Raw genomic sequence first — 21,747 nt, forward strand, 5'->3', positions numbered from 1 at the left:
TGAGATGTGCCGGACTCTCGGAGGATTCGACATCAGATGGTCAAGGAAGGCTAACATGCTTAAGGGGCTCTCTGGAATTCTCTTCAATTTATTCAATCACCCTAGTTTTATATAAGGTGCTCCAATTCATGCGGATGAAGATATGCATAGCAGCACAAGATTTTGATTGTTTTAAGATGCCCCATCTATGCAAGTAAAGTAAAGGCGTTATCCCATGAAAATGTAAATTCTAAATTATAATATTCCAATCCATCGTCAATTGAGGTAGTCAGAAACTTGGTGCGTAAGAAAGTTGCCATAGTAGACATGTTCTTATCGCATTTTGCTTCTTCCCCTCACCCATATATTATATTGATTGAGGATATGTTTTGCAAATAGAACATTGTGCGTGGCCCTTGATATTATCCAGCCTTTTGTATTGTTTATTTGAGTTTGTTAATTTGGGTGCATATGCTATTAAAAAAAGGATACATATTATTTTTATAAATTTTTTATAAATTGAATTGGAAGAAGTTCTTTCAACCCGGTTTAAAAGAAAACTATCCCATATATTGCTATAAGCCTACACCAACTCAATAGGTGAACTAAATGGCAATGGCGTAGAAGTAACGATGTTTGACTCACAATATAAAGAACAAAAGTAATCCACCAACCTCCTAATGTATTAGCTTATGCTGAATATTAAACTACCACACAACCAAAATAATCTTAAGGTAGTTGTTTATGTAACAAGTTTTTTTTTTTTTTTTTTTTAATTTTTTACGGGTACTGGTGGAAAAGCTTGAAGAAGAACAAGATGGATGAACAAATTCTCTGCTAAAGATTACGTGCTTAAAAAATATATTAGATACAGTGGCCATATATAAGAGTCCACTGTATGGCCATCAATCAGAAAACTCATAAAAAGTTGATAACGATCACCAGCATGTGCTAACAACAGTACTGGGTGGTTCTTTCCCTGTTTTGCGAGTATCTTGTGGGGGCAACCTAGCAGTGCGAAAATCCTCCTCAGCAGAGACAGCTACGGTGCCAGAGCTCTTCCCTGGTTGGCTGTTTATTGATAATCAACTCAAGTATTTAATATTGTTAATCTCTGAATCTGATTGTTATGATTTTCACGTGATTTATTGTTTAATATTAAACAGAAGAAGTATACTGGGGACGGTATCTTTTTATACGTTGTTTATGCTAAACTGCTTTTATATGTCTTCTATTTCATGGTGCCGTGGTGGGAAAGTTTATTTGAAGAGGGTCTAATGGGTTAAAGGTATGGAACGGCTTAAACAAATGCAAATACAGAAAGTGTTTGATGAAAGGCCTCAACTAGTTGACGATTCCAGAGAGGCTATGCTATATCTATAATTCCAGCGTTTTACATCACCCAAGTTGGTCTTTATCTTCATCTCACTGCAGTAGTTACAGTTTGTTTTGGATTACTCTGTTCAGACTCCTTTGTTGCGTTAACCTCTTCTACATAGCCACACAGGAGAGGTTGAGTTTATCTTCAATATGGCTGCACGTAAATGTGAAGTTAGGTTTCACTTTGAGATTCTGAATTAAGCCTGCTTTTTTGGCATTTTGTTATGTATCAAAAGAGTGGAGCTCTAATCTTCCATATGGTAAATTAGTAGTTGCTACTGTTCACTCAAACAAGTGTTTTGAGTATTTGGAATACTTGACATGTATTATAACATGTATAATATATTCTGCAATTAATTATCTTTATAATGACATAATATTGCTTCGCAAAATACACTCTTAAGATTACCGGTTGACAATTATTCATTTCCATTTCCTGCACTGTCGATATCATAATAAGAATTATAGGACAAATAAACTGAAACCTATAGACCCTTACAAATATGTTAGTGATAGGTCCCAAATAGATAATAGAAACACAACTAATATTTAATATAATATAAAGAAAATACACGTTACAAATGTCCACTTATGGCTGGAGTTCTACCACAATACAAACACATAAACAAGATAATACATTCTGATATCTTAGTGGGTCATCGTCAGAACAAGATAATACTCCACTTAGAGTGGGAGTTGAACCACAACAGAATTAGAACTCTACACCAAATCCTCCATATCCCAACTACCCTCACTAACTAGTATTTAAAGACTATACTAACCCTACCCATAATACACGTTCCCAATTAACATAACCCACATTTCTCTCCACATCATGGGCAATTAGTTAGTAGCCTATCATTCCTCCCCTCTTCGACAAGCACCTTGTCCTAAAGGTGGAACGTGAGAATTTGAAGTTGAAGGTTTGTAACCACTCTCCAGATCACTTCCTCCAGTGGCAGATGTTCCCATTGGATTAATGTCTTCAACCATACAATGGGATCATCTCCTTGATAACATGGAAAGTCCATTTTGGCATAATGTGGCACCACCACTTGTTTCCCAATTGCCCCATGAAAACCTCTTGAAAGACCACCCTGCTCATACGTGCAGTATGGTTGACAGTTAACTGATCCATGTTGCACTAAAAGAAGAGTTGAGATTTCATTTAAGGCTTCTTCAATTCTTTGCATGCGATCAGTGGAGCTAGTTGCTCCTTCCTCCAAGCATTGAATGCCTTCCTTAACGTCGTATACGTCTGCCTCCAAAGATTCAATTCTATCACGATTAGTAGCCATACCCTTGTGCTTTGATACTAATTGATAGGTCCCAAACAGCATGTTACAAATCTCCACTTATGGTTGGAGTTCTATCACAATACAAACACATAAATAAGATAATACGTTTTGATACCCTAGTGGATCTCACTCAGAACAAGATAAACAAGATAATACTCCACGAGAGTTGAACCACAACAGAATTAGAACTCTACACCAAATCCTCCATATCCCTACTACCCTCACTACCTAGTATTTAAAGACTATACTAACACTACCCATAATACACTTTCCCAATTAGAATAACCCATGTTTCTCTCCACATCATAGGCAATTAGTTAGTGGCCTATCTGTTAGTGCCTTCTTAATTTCCTCAGAAAGTGGAAGATTTTGCATGGTAATATGCAAACTACTACCGTTGATGGGGCAGAGTGGCGGCATCCATGAACTCCTCATCAGACTCAAGAGTGCTCATGAAGTCTGGCAGAAGACACACCTCCAAATCTATGCTTCCTCCTCCTTCATATCCCGGAAACGATGACACTTTCCCATCAAACTTATTTGCATACCCACTGCGAAGTGCCACTGCTTTCCCCATACCAAATTCATTACCATATATGTTGAATCTGGGTGAGCTCCCCATCATTACACTGTATGGGTCAAAAAACCGAGCAAGTTGGTAAATAAAGGGAGACTGCTGCCAGGCGTCGAGCCATCCATGGATCACCTTGTCAGTGTGGTTATCCACGGCCTGGTGTAGCTGCCATGCCGCCCACCCAAGACTCTGTTCAAGCAGTTCACCAACTGTGGCTACTCCGGCCACAGTGTGAATTGAGTTCCCAAAGTAGTCTTCAGAAAGTGGTGGATCCATTCTTGATCTGTTGTTGGTTGCCAGCTTGCAACCGGTTATTTGATCAAGCGGTAGATGACGCGCACGCGTTATGCACCTCCAGAGGAGTGCCGACAGGGACTGGAAGGAAGAGATCTTGTTGGTTTTGTACTCTGCATTGGCCTTGGCTTTGAGCTTTGTTATGGATTCGGGTGAGAAGTGGAACACCCTCTCTCTCAGTGCGGGTGCTTCAAATCGGCTGATGATCTCATCTTGGTGGGTGAAAGGGAGGTTGACGATTGGACCACAACCATCAGGAAACCATCGCTTGTGGATGGGCGGGCGTGCAAGGGAGATATCATTTCCTTCTGCCTGAAAGATCTCAGACCAAGAGTTAAAGAAATGCCAGTATGAAGTTCCATCAACAATGCAATGGTTCATGGAACAGCCTACAAAAATGCCGTCTTTCAGTTCTGTAATTTGAATGGAAAGCAAAGGCATGGTATGCCCATCATAATTGAGAGCTCGGTCATGGTCAAAAAACGATTGAACAACCAACGGCACATCAATCGGTGAAAGAATTTCAGATATTGTCATGTCTAAAGCTGCATGGATGAATTTAGCTCCTGGGCTGTTATCACAGTCAACATAAATCAAGCAAGAAGGTGGGTTTTCATTTGTTTGTGTCACAAGGCGACCGGAAAGTGGGTAGAAATGGACAAGGGCTCTCGAGAGGGAGCGCTTAAGCCTGTCCAAGAGTGTGTCGATGAAGCCTTCTTGCTCATCTGCTGCCGGAGGTTTGGTGAAGAGAAGACCCTTCTGGATATAGTGTGCAGAGAGCATGGCAAGATCCCATGGCGTCAGGTAAAAGGGCTGCTTGGCCTCTTCTAAAGCATGCTCTGGTTTAACAAAGCACTCTGAGATGTGCCGGACTTTCTGAGGATTCGACATCAGATGGTCAGGGAAGGCTAACAGGCTTAAGTGGCTCTCTTGAATCTCTTCAATCACTGTAGTTTTATTTTTATAGAAGCGGCGCGCTCTGGTTCATGCCGTTGATCAAGATATGCAAATGTTGACTTCCGGTTGCATAGCAGCACAATTTACGGACTGTTCTAGGATGCCCCCAACAGAGTAGGTAAAGGCTGCATCCAGTTAAAATTTAATTAAAATAATAATATTCCAGCCAATCGTTGTTCACCTAGTCAATATTCACTGGTGACCTTTTTTTTTCTTTTTTTTTTAATTTTTATTTTTACGTCCATTAAAAGAGATGGGAGATTTTGAACTAGTGATTATCGCTTCATGAGACATGATTTTAGGTCAATTAAGCTATTTTTTCAATTGAGAGAGAATAGACTCCACAGTATCAGAAATAATTTAGAAATTGGTCCATAAATGATTTCAAAAGACAACCAAATCAACCTAGATTTTATCGCATGCTGCTTATTCCCATCACCCATATATTATATGTTGATTAAGCAATGGAGTAGAAGTAAAGCTTTATGAATTTTGAATTAACAACATAAAGAACAAAAGGAATCCCACCAACCTCCTCATTTATTAGCTCCTGCTGAATATAAATCATAAACTACGAAATGTTAGAAGCACGACACAACGAAACGGTCTGAATGGGTTGGTGGGTTGGTGGGTGAAAAATTCGTTGATCATTCCATTGGTCATCATCGCTTCGCCCTCTTTCCTCGAAACGTTTATCATGGTAAAGGTATAGATCTACATACATCTAATCTCTTAATCAGTAAGTTAGGCATGCAAAATTATTAATATTGATTGTTTTAGGATGAACCACCTATGCAGGTAAAATGTAAATTCTAAATTCAAATATTAAAGTCCATCATTAATTGAGGTAATCAGAAACTTGGTGAGTAGAAACTTGTCATAGTAGACATGTTCTCAGAAACTTGTCATAGTAGACATACTCTCAGAAACTTGGTGAGTAAGAAACTTGTCATAGTAGACATGTTTGGAAGAAAACTGTCCCATATATTGCTATAGGCCTATACCCAGTCAATAGGTGATCGAACTAAATCTAAATGGCAATGGCGCATAATTAACGCTGTTTGACTAACAATATAACATGTTCTTGGTGAGTAAGAAACTTGTCATTGTAGACATGTTCTTATCGCATTTTGCTTCTTCCCTCACCCATATAACCTTGTGCGTGGCCTTTGATTAAGGATATGTTTGGAAGAAAACTGTCCCATATATTGCTATAGGCCTATACCCAGTCAGTAGGTGATCGAACTAAATCTAAATAGCAATGGCGCATAATTAACGCTGTTTGACTAACAATATAAAGAACAAAAGTAATCCACCAACCACCTAATTTATTAGCTTGTGCTGGATATTAAATCAAATGGTGTGAATGGGTATGGGTTGATGGGTGGAAAATTCGTGGATCATTCCAATGATATTTATAACATTATATACTATGTTTTACTCGAAAAATGATCCTCTCTATTTCAAATTCGCTCCATTTCCTTCGGTTAATGTATTTAGAAGGACAAAATTGTTCAAATTTTTTTGATGTTAAAATTTTTGAACAACACTACCATTCTAAATGCACTAACTAGAGGAAATTGAGGAGATTTGAAATGGAGATAATCCTTTTCCATTTTACTGTTGGTCCAACGAGCGCCATCCACAACCAATTAAGAATGCACAAATTTGAAAAACATATATATAAACTTAAAACTTAAAATTTCAACGTTCTTAATTTCGATCAAACACATGCAAGCCTCACTGTGCTCCATGTATTTTCTCCAACATATATTTTTTATTTGGAAAATTTTATAATAAATCTCTGAGTCAACGTGTGAAAATTAATAACACCCTCAATGTTTGTTCTCACTTTTTAACTCCTTAAGTTCATCCGTTATAAACCCTTCCGCTACATTTTCTCCCAATTTTTTAACGTCCATCAATTTAACTCAATACGCACCGTTTTGCCAAGGAAGTGAAAAATGGAATCTTATGTTTTGTTTACCCCAGTTTTTCATGTTCTAAAACAGAAGTGAATCCTACGGTTTTCTGTCCTTTTCAAAATTCTTCTCATATGCAATCCTTAATCGGCAATGATATTAACTATGTGAAGTAGCCCCAATTTAAAAGTTAAAGAGAAGCTAACTAACAGTAGACAACATAGAAGAATGCGTTATCTCCACAAAGGCCATTGAAGAATGAGTAGATTCTCCTAGGCTTCAACAACACAGGAAGATGCCTTCTTTTAAAATCCCTTTTGAAAGCCATTTTTCTGTTCATCTCTCTCCTATATACATCTTTTTGAACAATATTAAAACAAAAAAAAAGAGAGACAAACTCTGCATAGTGATTTCAACAGATTTTTCTTGCCCAGAAAAAAGATCCATTAAAGAATGAAAGAGATATATTGAAAAACTCTATGACACTCTTTGCTGATATGGTAACTCTCTTATATGTTGGCTTTCAGGTATTTTCTTTGACACGCATGGAGAGTATTACGAAGACCTGAGCAAGAGAGAGAGACGGAGAGGGAGAGGGAGAGTGCGACTCAAGGCAAATGGGAAGCATTCTAGGCTGTTCATTCTCTACAGTCTTAAATGCAGCAAACTTGTTGCATTTGGATGATGACCCACAGTCTTCAAGACTTTAGTGCTGCTTCTACTCAAACGAGAGAAAGAATTAGACCATATTTACCAAACAAGAAAAAAAAAAAAATTATAACATCACAGAATCCTTCAATTTTTTCTTTTCTTTTCTTGACTAGGAGAATTCTAAAAGGTTAAACTGTGTACCAAAATAAATGAAGATGAAAAAGATTCAGGGAAAGACAATTAGAAACAAGATCAAATCAGAATGAAAGAACAATGTTCCTTGATCTTTTAAGAAACAAGGAAATGCTGCTATGTTTAGAAAAAAGAACTATTATTTTGCTAACGCAAGTTATTATTCTCTGTAGGTTCTTTTATGCTATGGGACATACACAAATTTGGAGCTTCTTGAATGCTACGAGTTTCTACTAAGGGCCTGTTTGAGATTGTGTTTGAGGGGCTTAAAGAAGAGAAAAAAAAAAAAAAAAAAAAACAAATTTAGGGACATATACAATGCGGGAAAATTGTTATTATTTTTTTTATTTGTTTTTACAATTTCCTGCACCCCAAATAGGAAATTATTGGCGTATACGGGTATACGCCATTAAAAGCGTTAAACATAATGCACTTTTGTATAAATTTATGCCAAGAAAATGAATTTATTTAATGTCGTTTATATATACGCCATGCATTTTTTTAAAGAACAGTGGTGTATTAGAAAATACACTGAGAAATTTTTAAAATACTGACTAGTATTAAAAACGCTATGAATGGGTTTTTTTTTTTCTTCTTTTTGTAGTGAGTGTTTGATGAAAGGCCTCAACCAGTTGACGATTCCAGAGAGGCTATGTTGTATTTATAATTCCAGTGTTTTACATCACCCGCGTTGGTCTATATCTTCATCTGCAGTAGTTACAGTTTGTTTTGGATAGCTCTGTTCAGACTCCTTCGTTGCGTTAACCTCTTCTACACAGGAGAGATTGAGTTTATCTTCAATACGGCTGAAGGTAAATGTGAAGTTAGGTTTCACTTTGAGATTCTGAATTAAGCCTACTTTTCCGGCTTCTTGTTCTGTATCAAAAAAGTGGAGCTATAATGATATCTTCCATACGGTACATTAGTAGCTACTACTATTCACTTAAACAGGTGTTTCGAGTATTTGGAATACTTGATATGTCTTACAACATGCCGGGCCGGCTCAATGTATTTGGGGGCTTTAGGCGAAAATTTGAAGTTGAGCCTTATTTTTTTAATATTTAAATATTAATTAAATAATATTTATTTTAATAATATTATTATATTCTTATAATATTCTTATTATTTTCATTCTCATTGTTGTTTCATGACTTTTAAGTTTAACTTTTAACTAGTTGCCCAAAAAATTGATGTGGCATATTTGTTTTTTTGGGTTAATTGATCTTATTTTACAATGGGCTTATTATACTGAGGCCTTATTTTAGAGGCCTAAACTTTTTATGTGAAAAAATTTTGGGCCTTATTTAAAAAAAAAAAAAAAAAAAAAAAATTATGCCTTAAGTTAAAATAAAATTAAAAAAATTTTTAGGCCTTATTAAAAATTTTTTTAGGCCTTATTAAAATTTTTTTTGAGCCTTCATAACTGGGGCCCCTAAGCGACCGCCTCAATGGCCTAGCCATTGAGCCGACCCTGACAACATGTATGCTATATTCTGCATTATATTGCTTCGCAAAGTACACTATAAGATTACCGGTCGACAATTATTCCATTCCATTTCCTGCTCTGTCAATATCATCATAGATTCATAATAGTTATAAGACAGATAACCTGAAAGCTTTTATTAGACCTTTACAAATATGTTAGTGCTTTCTTAATTTCCTCAGAAAGTGGAAGATTTTGCATGGTCATCTACAAACTACTGCCACTAATGGGGCAGAGTGGCGGCATCCACGAACTCCTAATCAGACTCAAGCGCGCTCATGAAGTCTGGCGGAAGACACACTTCCAAATCTATGCTTCCTCTTCCTTCATATCCCGAAAACGATGACACTTTCCCATCAAACTTATTTGCATTCCCTCTGCAAAGTGCCACTGCTTTCCCCATCCCAAATTCAGTGCCATACATGTTGAATCTGGGTGAGCTCCCCATCATTACATCGTATCCATCAAAAAACCGAGCAAGTTGGTAAATAAAGGGAGACTGCTGCCAGGCATCGAGCCATCTATGGATCAATAGAACGCTACACATCAATGTATCGAAGGAGAATATGAGGATCAAGGTAAGTGGGCTATCTTGTGTTAGTATTTTCATGAATAATGACCTGGTGCATTGTATACATAATGCTTTTAAAGACAAACCCAGATTATCTCTTAAACTAAATAAAATACCATCTTATGCATGAAAAGTGTGACGTGAACTATTTTTATAGCTATTGTCTCAAAAATATACATGAACTGTTTATTGGACTACTTGATAATATTATATGTGATGTGATGCTATTTATGATATGACAAATGTGGTGACACCGGTACCGTGTGTATGTGTTATGTGTTATGTGAATATGATCGGATGCAGTGCACCATTTGTTTGGTGTGGCCTCATAAGCTGTTAACCTTAAGTCAAGGGGTTAAGCTAATAGAGTTCCAAAGAGAGGGGATGAACGGACCAGTCCTTGCCGAAAGGTAATGTGCTAGACGAGCACAACCTTACTCTGGGAGTTAATTAGAGCGAGCTATGTTATGAAAATCTGGTCTTACTTTGTAAATGGCACAAGTAGTTACAAACAAAGTAAGGGCTTGGATAACATTATTTAAAGCTATAATATTGTGAAGGCATCCCAATGAATATTTTGAGAATAACGATATCCATGCTTAACCTTTTTATCTGGATATAAACTGTTCACTGTCACACACTAGTACAAAATCACTCGCTTACTAAGTCGTCGGACTTATCCCTTACTTTTCTACACCAAGGGAGCATGACGCCGTTTTATAGAGGGGCTAGCGAGGGTTGAGTAGACTAGACTTAAAGGCAGATGCCGTTCAACGTAAAAGTATTAATTGGGTTATGACTTTGAAGACCCACTATAGAACTTCGATGGTTATTTGTGATATCTAGCATTATGAAATGTATTTGTATATTCTAGGAGGGTCTAGATATTCTTTATAGCATCATGTATAAATTGATGACTCAGCTTACATTAAGATTTTAGTAATGCTCTGATTGACTGATTGTAATGATAAATACTTACAGATAGAAATAAATTCATGAACTTCCCCTGCTTAATTACTCTGATTGAGGAAAACAAATCCATGTGGACTTACCAGTTTTGTGGATAAGTTTGGAAGGCGCTTGATGATTTAATTACAAATTAATTAAATTTTTGGGGTGTTACAAGAGTGGCGGCATCCATGAACTCCTAAAAGCTATGCAGTTAGAGCATTCCTTGCAGCGTCACCAAAACCAATTTTTTGTTATTTTGGTGAGGCAATTTAACCAAAATGGTCTAAATGTCTACTTTTCAACCTCACTACTTTAACAAAAAAAAGTAGTTAGGTGAACAGTACTCACCAAATTTAAAAATTACTATTCACTCACCTATTAATTAAACAATTCATTTCTCTCTCTTTCTTTTTGCTTTTCGTTTCTCTCTCTTCCTTTAATTGTTAAAAAAAGAATAAACAAATTTTTGAAAAAAAATATTTAAATAGAATAATGAAAGAAGATTGTTAAAATAGTGAGGCTGCTGGAGTGCTCTTAAAAAGTGAGTTGTTAAAATAACCAAAAGTGTACTTTTAGTTATTTTGGTGAGTAAAATTTGGTGAGGCTGCTAGGAATGCTTATAAAGTCGTAGATACATCGAAAAATCTAACAATCAAATCGTATCCATGACCTCCGATCTCACCCATATACAAACTTTATTTTATGGCATAGATCTTTTCCTGACAGACTAGATCTAAGACATAGATAAATCATATCCATACACAACTAATGTGGCAAGATAAAGAGAGGGTAATACAAATCAAAAGGCTAGATCACAGAATTTCAACATATATACCAGCAGACGAACTGCAACTAATACAAACACAAAAAAGAAACACACTTCTCTCAAAGCTATTAATAAACAATTCTAAACAAATAACACTTTTCAATTCACAAAACAATAAAAATTTTCCAAAGAATATTCTGAGAAAACATATGCTTAAAACACTTGGGTGTTATTAAAACACATTTCATGTACATATTAAATTAAAACACATACTCGGTCGGTCGATCGAGATTCTCAAACTTTAAATCCCACCCGCTAAATCTCATCTCTCGCATGTAGACCTTGCTACATGAAGATGCTTTCCTGGTCCAACGAGCCCAATTGAGATTGCACAAATTTGAAAAACATATAAACTTAAAACCTAAAACTTCATCCTTCTTTCGATCAAACACCTGCAAGACTCACCGTGGTACATGTATTTTCACCAACATATATTTTTTTATTTTTTTCATTTTCATTATTTCATTTTATTTTATTCTTACGTAGGGTGCTACAAGTCTAGATTCGTCCGGCACCCACTGCCCACTTGAAGACCTCCGCAAGGTAAGTCCAGTTTCTTTAGGCACCCTCTGCCTAAGGAAACAATTTGTTGTGGGGAGAAAACCAATAATCAGGGGTTTTCGGCTTTAACCCACCCATGAATGAGTCACAGGCCTCGAATTAAAAGGAGGACCGCATTAAGGCTCTCCAAAGAAACAACTATCAAATAGTACGGGCCGTCAGACGAACCACCCCACCACGGTAAGCATGTAGTGACGAGCCTCATCAAGGTCCATCGCTGCTGGACTACAAAGATCATTGGGCCAGACCCAGCCCATCACACTGAGCCATCTTGATGAGGCGAGCCCGCGCTAACGAACCACCCTTGTTGCGGTAGCAACAAACCCTATCAAGGTCCGTCCCTGCTGGCCAACAACGCAGGCAAGGTTGATGAACCGCCTGATGAACCGCCTCCTCAAATACAACAAACTGTACAAAAGGGTTGTAAGAAGCGCCATGCTTTGCCTACTGAACCCCTAACCCCAAACGGTAAACAGGAGCATCTGTCACATCAAGAGAGGCGTATGTCCTTTTGCCATAGTGAAACATCCAATCAACACGATCCACGCCACATGAGGCATGAGAGACATCTCCCTTCGCGCAATGGGTGGGCCGGCCCCTACGGAGGCCTTACCGGGTTAGTCCAAACGACCCAAGTGTCACCACCTTGGGCATGACTGGCACGAATCCCTAAGAAAGGACCGTAGGATAATGTGACTAAAATGGGGTCTTTGACCATGTAATTCAGAAATCACTGCTAATTCTCTCTCCCTCTCTTTTACACTTGCATGTTCAAGATTAAGCCTATCATTATCAAGCTTGCGTGGGAGTGGGTGTGTTGGCACTTATTAGAGGTGGCTGCTGGCTGGAAACTACGTGAACAAGATTCAACACTGCAAAAGTAAGTTCGGTTCACAAAATACAAAATGAGAATTGTTACACTTACAAACATTTTCACAAACATAATTGTACAAGTTGATATAGCTCAGTCACGTTGGCTTATTTTAATTAAATAAAAACTATAAAAACAGGGACCTACATTACTACTTACGAGCTTAACGTGAAAGCTAGAAGCCATTTTTATGAGAAAAAAAACCTGAAGAATATTGTTACAATAAAAAAGATGAGGATATTATCAATTATGTGATATATAGGTTGAGGTTATTAAAGCAGAGGCCAATGCACGGGGAAATATTTTATTCTTTCCGACGGTTTCAACCAAAAGTTCTCAACTCATCACTCACATGCTGTGGTGGGCAACTGAAATTCTTCAACAAATCCAACCGACAACCTTCATGCATGCTCTTAACTCAACCGTCAACTGAGAAAAGTTGATCGGCCGGGGGCCAACACGTTGTTTCCGAGTTCCATCCGAAGGAAAAAAAGAAAAAAGAAAAAAAAAGAATCTATTGAGCTCAAGAAATTAAGAGTCTTTTGAGTTTGGTTCCCACAGTAAGTGAGAGGGAGATGGTGAATGGCTCTGGTTGTCCTCAGCTGTGAAAAGAATATATGTGTGATCATGGATTCGGTTACTCTATGACTATCGTGCTGAAATCACACAGCCTTCCACATTGGGAAATTAACCTTTTCAAGCTCTCTGTAAATTGCTGGAATTTTTTTTTTTTTTTTTTTTTCTGGGTATTGGTGGAAAAGCTTGAAGAAGCAAGATGGATGAGCAAATTCTCTGCGGAAGATTACTTGCTTAAAAAATATATTAGATACAGTGGCCATATCTAAGAGTCCACAGTATGGCCAACAATCAGAAAACTCATAAAAAGTTGATAACTGATCACCAGCATGTGCTAACAACAGTACTGGGTGGTTCTTTCCCTGTTTTGCGAGTATCTTGTGGGGCAACCTAGCAGTGCGAAAATGCACATCAGTAGCAGAGACAGCTACGGTGCCATAGGTCTTCCCTGTTCGGCTGTTTATTGATAATCAATTCAAGTACTGTGTGCAGGTCCTAGCTTGGCTGCCTAATCTATGACCTTTTTTTGTATTTTATATTGTTAATCAATGTCCAAATCCCTGAAGCTGATTGTTACAATTTTTACGCGATTAATTGTTTAATATTAAACTGAAGCGTAGTCTAATTGTTCAGCTTGAAGAAGTATACTGCGGAATGGTATCTTTTATACGTTGTTTATGCCAAACTGCTTTTGTATGTTTTCTATTCCGTGGTGGGAAAGTTTTTTTGAAGAGGGTCTAATTGGTTATAGGTATGGAACGGCTTAAACGAATGCACACACAGAAAGTGTTTGATGAAAGGCCTCAACCAATTGACGATTCCAAAGAGGCTATGTTGTATTTATAATTCCAGTGTTTTACATCACCCGAGTTGGTCTTTATCTTCATCTGCAGTAGTTACAGTTTGTTTTTGATTGCTCTGTTTAGACTCCTTTGTTGCGTTAACCTCTTCTACACAGGAGAGGTTGAGTTTATCTTCAATACGGCTGAACATAAATGTGAGTTAGGTTTCACTTTGAGATTCTAAATTAAGCCTCCTTTTCTGGCTTTTTGTTATGTATCAAAAGAGTGGAGCTCTAATCTTCCATACGGTAAATTAGTAGCTGCTACTGTTCACTCAAACAAGTGTTTTGAGTATTTGGAATACTTGATATGAATTATAACATGTATGATATATTCTGCAATTAATTATCTTTATAATGACATAATATTGCTTCACAAAATACACTCTTAAGATTACCAGGACAGATAAACTGAAACCTATAGACCCTTACAAGTATGGTAGTGCTTTCTTAATTTCCTCAGAAAGTGGAAGATTTTGCAAGGTCATATATATGCAAACTACTGCCACTGATGGGGCAGAGTGGCGGCATCCATGAACTCCTCATCAGACTCAAGAGCGCTCATGAAGTCTGGCGGAAGGCACACCTCCAAATCTATGCTTCCTCCTCCTTCATATCCCGGAAACGATGACACTTTTCCATCAAACTTATTTGCATACCCACTGCGAAGTGCCACTGCTTTCCCCATCCCAAATTCATTACCATACATGTTGAATCTGGGTGAGCTCCCCATCATTACACTGTATGGGTCAAAAAACCGAGCAATTTGGTAAATAACGGGAGACTGCTGCCAGGCGTCGAGCAATCCATGGATCGCCGTGTCAGTGTAGTTAACTACGGCCTGGTGTAGCTGCCATGCCGCCCATCCAAGACTCTGTTCAAGCAGTTCACCAGCTGTGGCTACTCCGGCCACAGCGTGAACTGAGTTCCCAAAGTAGTCTTGAGAAAGTGGTGGATCCATTCTTGATCTGTTGTTGATTGCCAGCTTGCAACTGGTTATTTGATCAAGCGGTAGACGACGCGCACGCGTTATGCACCTCCAGAGGAGTGCCGACAGGGACTGGAAGGAAGAGATCTTGTTGGTTTTATACTCTGCATTGGCCTTCGCTTTGAGCTTTGCTATGGATTCGGGTGAGAAGTGGAACACCCTCTCTCTCAGTGCGGGTGCTTCAAATCTGCTGATGATCTCATCTTGGTGGGTGAAAGGGAGGTTGATGATTGGACCACAACCATCAGGAAACCATCGCTTGTGGATGGGCGGGCGTGCAAGGGAGATTTCATTTCCTTCTGCCTGAAAGATCTCAGACCAAGAGTTAAAGAAATGCCAGTATGAAGTTCCATCACCAATGCAATGATTCATGGAACAGCCTACAAAAATGCCATCTTTCAGTTCTGTAATTTGAATGGAAAGCAAAGGCATGGTATGCCCATCATAGTTGAGAGCTCTGTCATGGTCAAAAAACGATTGAACAACCAACGGCACATCAATCGGTGAAAGAATTTCAGATATTGTCATGTCTAAAGCTGCATGGATGAATTTAGCTCCTGGGCTGTTATCACAGTCAACATAAATCAAGCAAGAAGGTGGGTTTTCATTTGTTTGTGTCACAAGGCGACCGGAAAGTGGGTAGAAATGGACAAGGGCTCTCGAGAGGGAGCGCTTAAGCCTGTCCAAGAGTGTGTCGATGAAGCCTTCTTGCTCATCTGCTGCCGGAGGTTTGGTGAAGAGAAGACCCTTCTGGATATAGTGCGCAGAGAGCATGGCAAGATCCCATGGCGTCAGGTAAAAGGGCCGCTTGGCCTCTTCTAAAGCATGCTCTGGTTTAACAAAGCACTCTGAGATGTGCCGGACTTTCTGAGGATTCGACATCAGATGGTCAGGGAAGGCTAACAGGCTTAAGGGGCTCTCTTGAATCTCTCCAATCACGGTAGTTTTAGTTTTATAGAAGCGGCGCGCTCTGGTTCATGCCGTTGATCAAGACATGCAAATGTTGACTTCTGGTTGAGTAGCAGCACAATTTTGAATTTTTCGGACTGTTCTAGGATGCCCCCACCACTGCATCCCGTTAAAATTTAATTAAAATAATAATATTCCAGCCATCGTTGTTGACCTAGTCAATATTCACGGGTGACCTTTCTTTTTTTTATTTTAATTTTTTTATGTTCATAAAAAGACAGATGAGACATGCTCTTCGGTCATTAAGCTCTTCGGTCATTAACCAAACCGTCCGAATGTGTTGGTGGGTGGAAAAATTCGTTGATCATTCCATTGGTCATGGTCATCGCTTCGCCCTCTTTCCTCGAAACGTTTATCATGGTATACGTATAGATTTACGTACATCTAATCTCTTAATCAGTAAGTTAGGCATGCAAAATTATTAATATTGATTGTTTTAGGATGCACCACCTATTTATGCAGGTAAAATGTAAATTCTAAATTCAAATATTAAAGTCCATCATTAATTGAGGTAATCAGAAACTTGGTGAGTAAGAAACTTGTCATAGTAGACATGTTCTTATCGCATTTTGCTTCTTCCCTCACCCATATAACCTTGTGCGTGGCCTTTGATTAAGGATATGTTTGTAAGAAAACTGTCCCATATATTGCTATAGGCCTATACCCAGTCAATAGGTGTGAACTGAATCTAAATGGCAATGGTGCATAATTAACGTTGTTTGACTAACAATATAAAGAACAAAAGTAATCCACAAACCACCTAATTTATTTATTTTTTTTTTTTTTGGATGATGAAAAAAAAATGATATTAAATCAAATGGTGTGAATGGGTATGGGTTGATGGGTGGAAAATTCATGGATCATTCCAATGATATTTATGACATTATATACTATGTTTTACTCGGAAAAGGATCCTCTCCATTTCAAATTCGCTCAATTTCCTCAAGTTAGTGCATTTAAAAGGGTAAAATTGTTCAAATTTTTTTGAAGTTAAAATTTTTGGACAACACTACCCTTCTAAATGCACTAACTAAACGAAATTGAGAAGATTGGAAATAGAGAGGATCCTTTTCTGTTTTACTCTTGGTCCAACAAGCTTCATACACAGTCAATTGAGAATGCACAAATTTGAAAAACATATATATAAACTTAAAACTTAAAATTTCAACCTTCTTAATTTCGATCAAACACATGCAAGCCTCACCATGCTCCATGTATTTTCTCCAACATATACTTTTTATTTGAGAAATTTTATAATAAATTCCTGAGTCAACGTGTGAAAATTAATAACACCCTCAATGTTTTTTCTCACTTACAACTCCTTAAGTTTATCCGTTATAAATCCTTATGTTACATTTCTTCCAATTTTTTAACGTCTGTCAATCTAACTCAATGCGCACCATTTTGCCGAGGAAGTGAAAAATGGAATCTTATGTTCAGTTCACCCCAATTTTTCATGTTCTAAAACAAAAGTGAATCCTACGGTTTTCTGTCCTTTTCAAAATTCTTCTCATATGCAATCCTTAATCGGCAATGATATTAACTGTGTGAAGTAGCCCCAATTTTAAAGTTAAAAGAGAAACTAACCAACAGTAGACAACATAGAAGAATGCATTACCTCCACAAAGGCCATTGAAGAATGAGTAGATTCCCCTAGGCTTCAACAACGCAGGAAGATGCCGTCTTTTAAAATCCCTTTTGAAAGCCATTTTTCTGTTCATCTGTCTCCTATATACATCTTTTTGAACAATAAAACAAAAGAAAAGAGAGAAAAACTCTGCATAGTGATTTCAACACATTTTTCTTGCCCAGAAAAAAAGATCCATTAAAGAATGAAAGAGATATATTGAAAAACTCTATGACACTCTTTGCTGATATGGTAACTCTCTTATATGTTGGCTTTCAGGTATTTTCTTTGACACGTATGGAGAGTGTTACGAAGACCTGAGCAAGAGAGAGAGAGATGGAGAGAGGGAGAGGGAGACTCACGGCAAATGCGAAGCATTTTAGGCTGTTCATTCTCTACAGTCTCAAATGCAGCAAACTTGTTGCATTTGGATGATGACCCACAGTCTTCAAGACTTTGGTGCTGCTTCTACTCAAACGAGAGAAAGAATTAGACCATATTTACCAAACAAGAAAAAAAAATTATAACATCACAGAATCCTTCAATTTTTTTCTTTTCTTTTCTTGACTAGGAGAATTCTAAAAGGTTAAACGTACTGTGTACCAAAAATGAATTAAGATGAAAAAGATTCAATGAAAGACAATTAGAAACAAGATCAAATCAGAATGAAAGAACAATGTTCCTTGATCTTTTAAGAACACAAGGAAATGCTGCTAGGTTTAGAAAAAGAACTATTATTTTGCTAACACAAGTTATTATTCTCTGTAGGTTCTTTTATGCTATGGGACATACACAAATTTGGAGCTTTAATCTTGAACATTATGAGTTTCTACTAAGAGTCTGTTTGAGATTGCGTTTGAAAGACTTAAATTTATGAACATACACAATGTGGGAAAATTATCTTCTTTTTTTTTTTTTTTTTTCCAATTTCCTGCACCCCAAATAGGAAATTATTGGCTTATACGGGTAAACGCCATTAAAAGCGTTTAACATAATGCACTTTCCTAGCATATAAATTTATGCTAGGAAAATGAATTTATTTAATGTCGTTTATATATACGCCATGCCTTTTTTTTTTTTAAGAACAGTGGTGTATTAGAAAATATGATGAGAAATTTTTAAAATACTGACTCTAGTATTAAAAACGCTAGGAATGGTCTTTTCTTTTTTTTTCTTTTTTTTTTTGTAGCGAGTGTTTGATGAAAGGCCTCAACCAGTTGACGATTCCAGAGAGGCTATGTTGTGTTTATAATTCCAGTGTTTTACATCACCCAAGTTGGTCTTTATCTTCATCTGCAGTAGTTACAGTTTGTTTTGGATTGCTTTGTTCAGACTCCTTTGTTGCGTTAACCTCTTCTACACAGGAGAGATTGAGTTTATCTTCAATACGGCTGAAGGTAAATGTGAAGTTAGGTTTCACTTTAATTGAGATTCTAAATTAAGCCTGCTTTTCCGGCTTCTTGTTCTGTATCAAAAAAGTGGAGCTATAATGATATCTTCCATACGGTACATTAGTAGCTGCTACTGTTCACTCAAACATGTGTTTTGAGTATTTGGAATACTTGATATGTCTTACAACATGTATGATATATTCTGCATTATATTGCTTCGCAAAGTACACTATAAGATTACTAGTCGACAATTATTCCATTCCATTTCCTACTCTGTCAATATCATAATAGATTCATAATAGTTATAGCACAGATAAATTGAAAGCTTTTATTAGACCTTTACAAGTATGTTAGTGCTTTCTTAATTTCTTAATTTCCTCAGAAAGTGGAAGATTTTGCATGGTCATCTACAAACTACTGCCACTGATGGGGCAGAGTGGCGGCATCTATGAACTCAACATCAGACTCAAGAGCGCTCATGAAATCTGGCGGAAGGCACACCTCCAAATCTATGCTTCCTCCTCCTTCATATCCTGGAGACGATGACACATTCCCATCAAACTTATTTCCATACCCACTGCAAAGTGCCACTGCTTTCCCCATCCCAAATTCATTACCATAGATGTTGAATCTGGGTGAGCTCGCCATAATTATATTGTATCGGTCAAAAAAACGACCAAGTTGGTAAATAAAGGGAGACTGCTGCCAGGCATCGAGCCATCCATGGATCAATAGAACGCTACACATCAGTGTGTCGAAGGAGAATATGAGAATCAAGGTAAGTGGGCTATCTTGTGTTAGTATTTTCATGAATAATGACTTGGTGCATTTTATACATAATGCTTTTAAAGACAAACTCAGGTTATCTCTTGAACTGAATAAAATACCATTTTATGCATGAAAAATTTGACATGAGCTATTTTTATAATTATTGTCTCGAAAATATACATGAACTGTTTATTGGGCTACTTTATAATATTATATGTGATGTGATGCTATTTATATTGTGACAAATGTGGTGACACCAGTACCCCGTGTGTGTGTTATGTGAATATAATTGGAGGCAATGCTACACACCATTTGTTTGGTGTGGCCTCATAAGCCGTTAACCCTAAGTAAAGGGGGTTAAGCTAATAAAGTTCCGAAGAGAGGGGATGAACGGACCAGTCCTTGCCGAAAGGTGATGTGCAGGACAAGCACAACCTTACTCTGGGAGTTAATCAGAGCGAGCTATGTTATGAAAATCTAGTCTTACTTTGTAGATGGCACAAGTAGTTACAAACAAAGTAAGGGCTTGGATAATATTATTTAAAGCTATAATATTATGAAGGCATCCCAATGAATATTTTGAGAATAATGATATCCATGCTTAACCTTTTTATGTGGATATAAACTGTTCACTGTCACACACTAGCACGAGATTACCTACTTACTAAGTCATCGAACTTACCCCTTACTTTTCTCCACCAAGGGAGCATGACGCCATTTTATAGAGGGGCTAGCTATGGTTGAGTAGACTGGACTTGGAGGCAGATGTCGTTCAATGTAAAAGTATTGATCAGGTTATGACTTGAAGGCCCACTGTAGAACTTCAATGGTTATTTGTGATATCTAGCATTATACGATGTATTTGTATATTCTAGGAGGGTCCAGATATTCTTTATAGTATCATGTATAAATTGATGATTCAACTTACATTGAGATTTTAGTAATGCTCTGATTATAATGATAAATACTTACAAATAGAAATAAATTCATCAACTTCCCATGCATAACTACTCTGATTGAGGAAAACAGATCCATGTGGACTTACCAATTTTGTGGATAAGTTTGGAAGGCGCTTGATAATTTAATTACTAGTTAATTAAATTTTTGGGGTGTTACAAGAGTGGCGGCATCCATAAACTCCTAAAAGCTATGCGGTTAGAGCACTTCTTGCAATCTCACAAAAACCATTTTTTGATTATTTTGGTGAGGCAATTTAACCAAAATGGCCTAAATGTCCACTTTTCAACCTCACTACTTTAACAAAAAAAAGTAGTGAGGTGAACAATACTCACCAAATTTAAAAATTACTATTCTCTCACCGCTCACCTATTAATTAAACAAATCATTTCTCTCTCTTTCTTTTTGCTTTTTGTTTCTCTCTTCCTTTAATAGTTAAAAAAAGAATAAACAAATTTTTGAAAATGAATATTTAAATGGAATAGCGAAAATAGATTGTTAAAATAGCGAGGCTGTTGGGGTGCTATAAAAAAGTGAGTTGTCAAAATAACCAAAAGTGTACTTTTAGTTATTTTGGTGAGTAAAATTTGATAAAGTTGCTAGGAATGCTTACAAAGTCGTAAATACATCAAAAAAATCTAATAATCAAATTGTATCCATGACCTCCGATCTCACCCATATACAAACTTCATTTTATGGCATAGATCTATTCATAACAGACTAGATCTAAGACATGAATAGATCATATCCCTACACAACTAATGTGGCAAGATAAAGAGAGGGTAATACAAATCAAAAGGCTAGATCACAGAATTTTAACATATATACCAGCAGACGAACTGCAACTAATACAAACACAAAAAAGAAACACACTTCTCTCAAAACTATTAATAAACAATTCTAAACAAATAACACTTTTCAATTCACAAAACAATAAAAATTTTCCAAAGAATATTCTGAGAAAACATATGCTTAAAACACTTGGGTGTTATTAAAACACATTTCATGTACATATTAAAACACATACTCGGTCGGTCGATCGAGGTTCTCGAACTTTAAATCCCACCCGCTAAATCTCATCTCTCGCATGTATACCTTGCTACATGAAGATGCTTTCCTG

The 21,747-nt window shown here is 37.2% G+C and overlaps 2 protein-coding genes across 2 annotated transcripts; both read right to left on the reverse strand.

The window, feature by feature from the left end:
* Positions 1-2,027: 2,027 nt before the first annotated feature.
* On the reverse strand, positions 2,028-4,459 carry LOC132184868 (uncharacterized acetyltransferase At3g50280-like). The gene has a single exon (XM_059598650.1). It carries the CDS (start codon positions 4,414-4,416, stop codon positions 3,049-3,051), a length of 1,368 nt encoding a protein of 455 aa, XP_059454633.1. The 5' UTR covers positions 4,417-4,459; the 3' UTR covers positions 2,028-3,048.
* Positions 4,460-14,259: 9,800 nt separating this feature from the next.
* LOC132184405 (uncharacterized acetyltransferase At3g50280-like) lies at positions 14,260-16,040 on the reverse strand. The gene has a single exon (XM_059598032.1). The coding sequence runs from the start codon at positions 15,795-15,797 to the stop codon at positions 14,427-14,429; it is 1,371 nt and encodes a 456-aa protein (XP_059454015.1). The 5' UTR covers positions 15,798-16,040; the 3' UTR covers positions 14,260-14,426.
* Between the last annotated feature and the right edge of the window lie 5,707 nt (positions 16,041-21,747).

The sequence above is a fragment of the Corylus avellana genome, chromosome ca6 (genome assembly GCF_901000735.1).
Source record: "Corylus avellana chromosome ca6, CavTom2PMs-1.0".
In the NCBI taxonomy this organism is placed as follows: Eukaryota; Viridiplantae; Streptophyta; class Magnoliopsida; order Fagales; family Betulaceae; genus Corylus; species Corylus avellana.

Coding starts and splice junctions, on each gene's coding strand:
- LOC132184405 (XM_059598032.1), bottom strand. CDS start 15,797: ATGTCGAATCCTCAGAAAGTCCGGCACATCTCAGAGTGCTTTGTTAAA.
- LOC132184868 (XM_059598650.1), bottom strand. CDS start 4,416: ATGTCGAATCCTCAGAAAGTCCGGCACATCTCAGAGTGCTTTGTTAAA.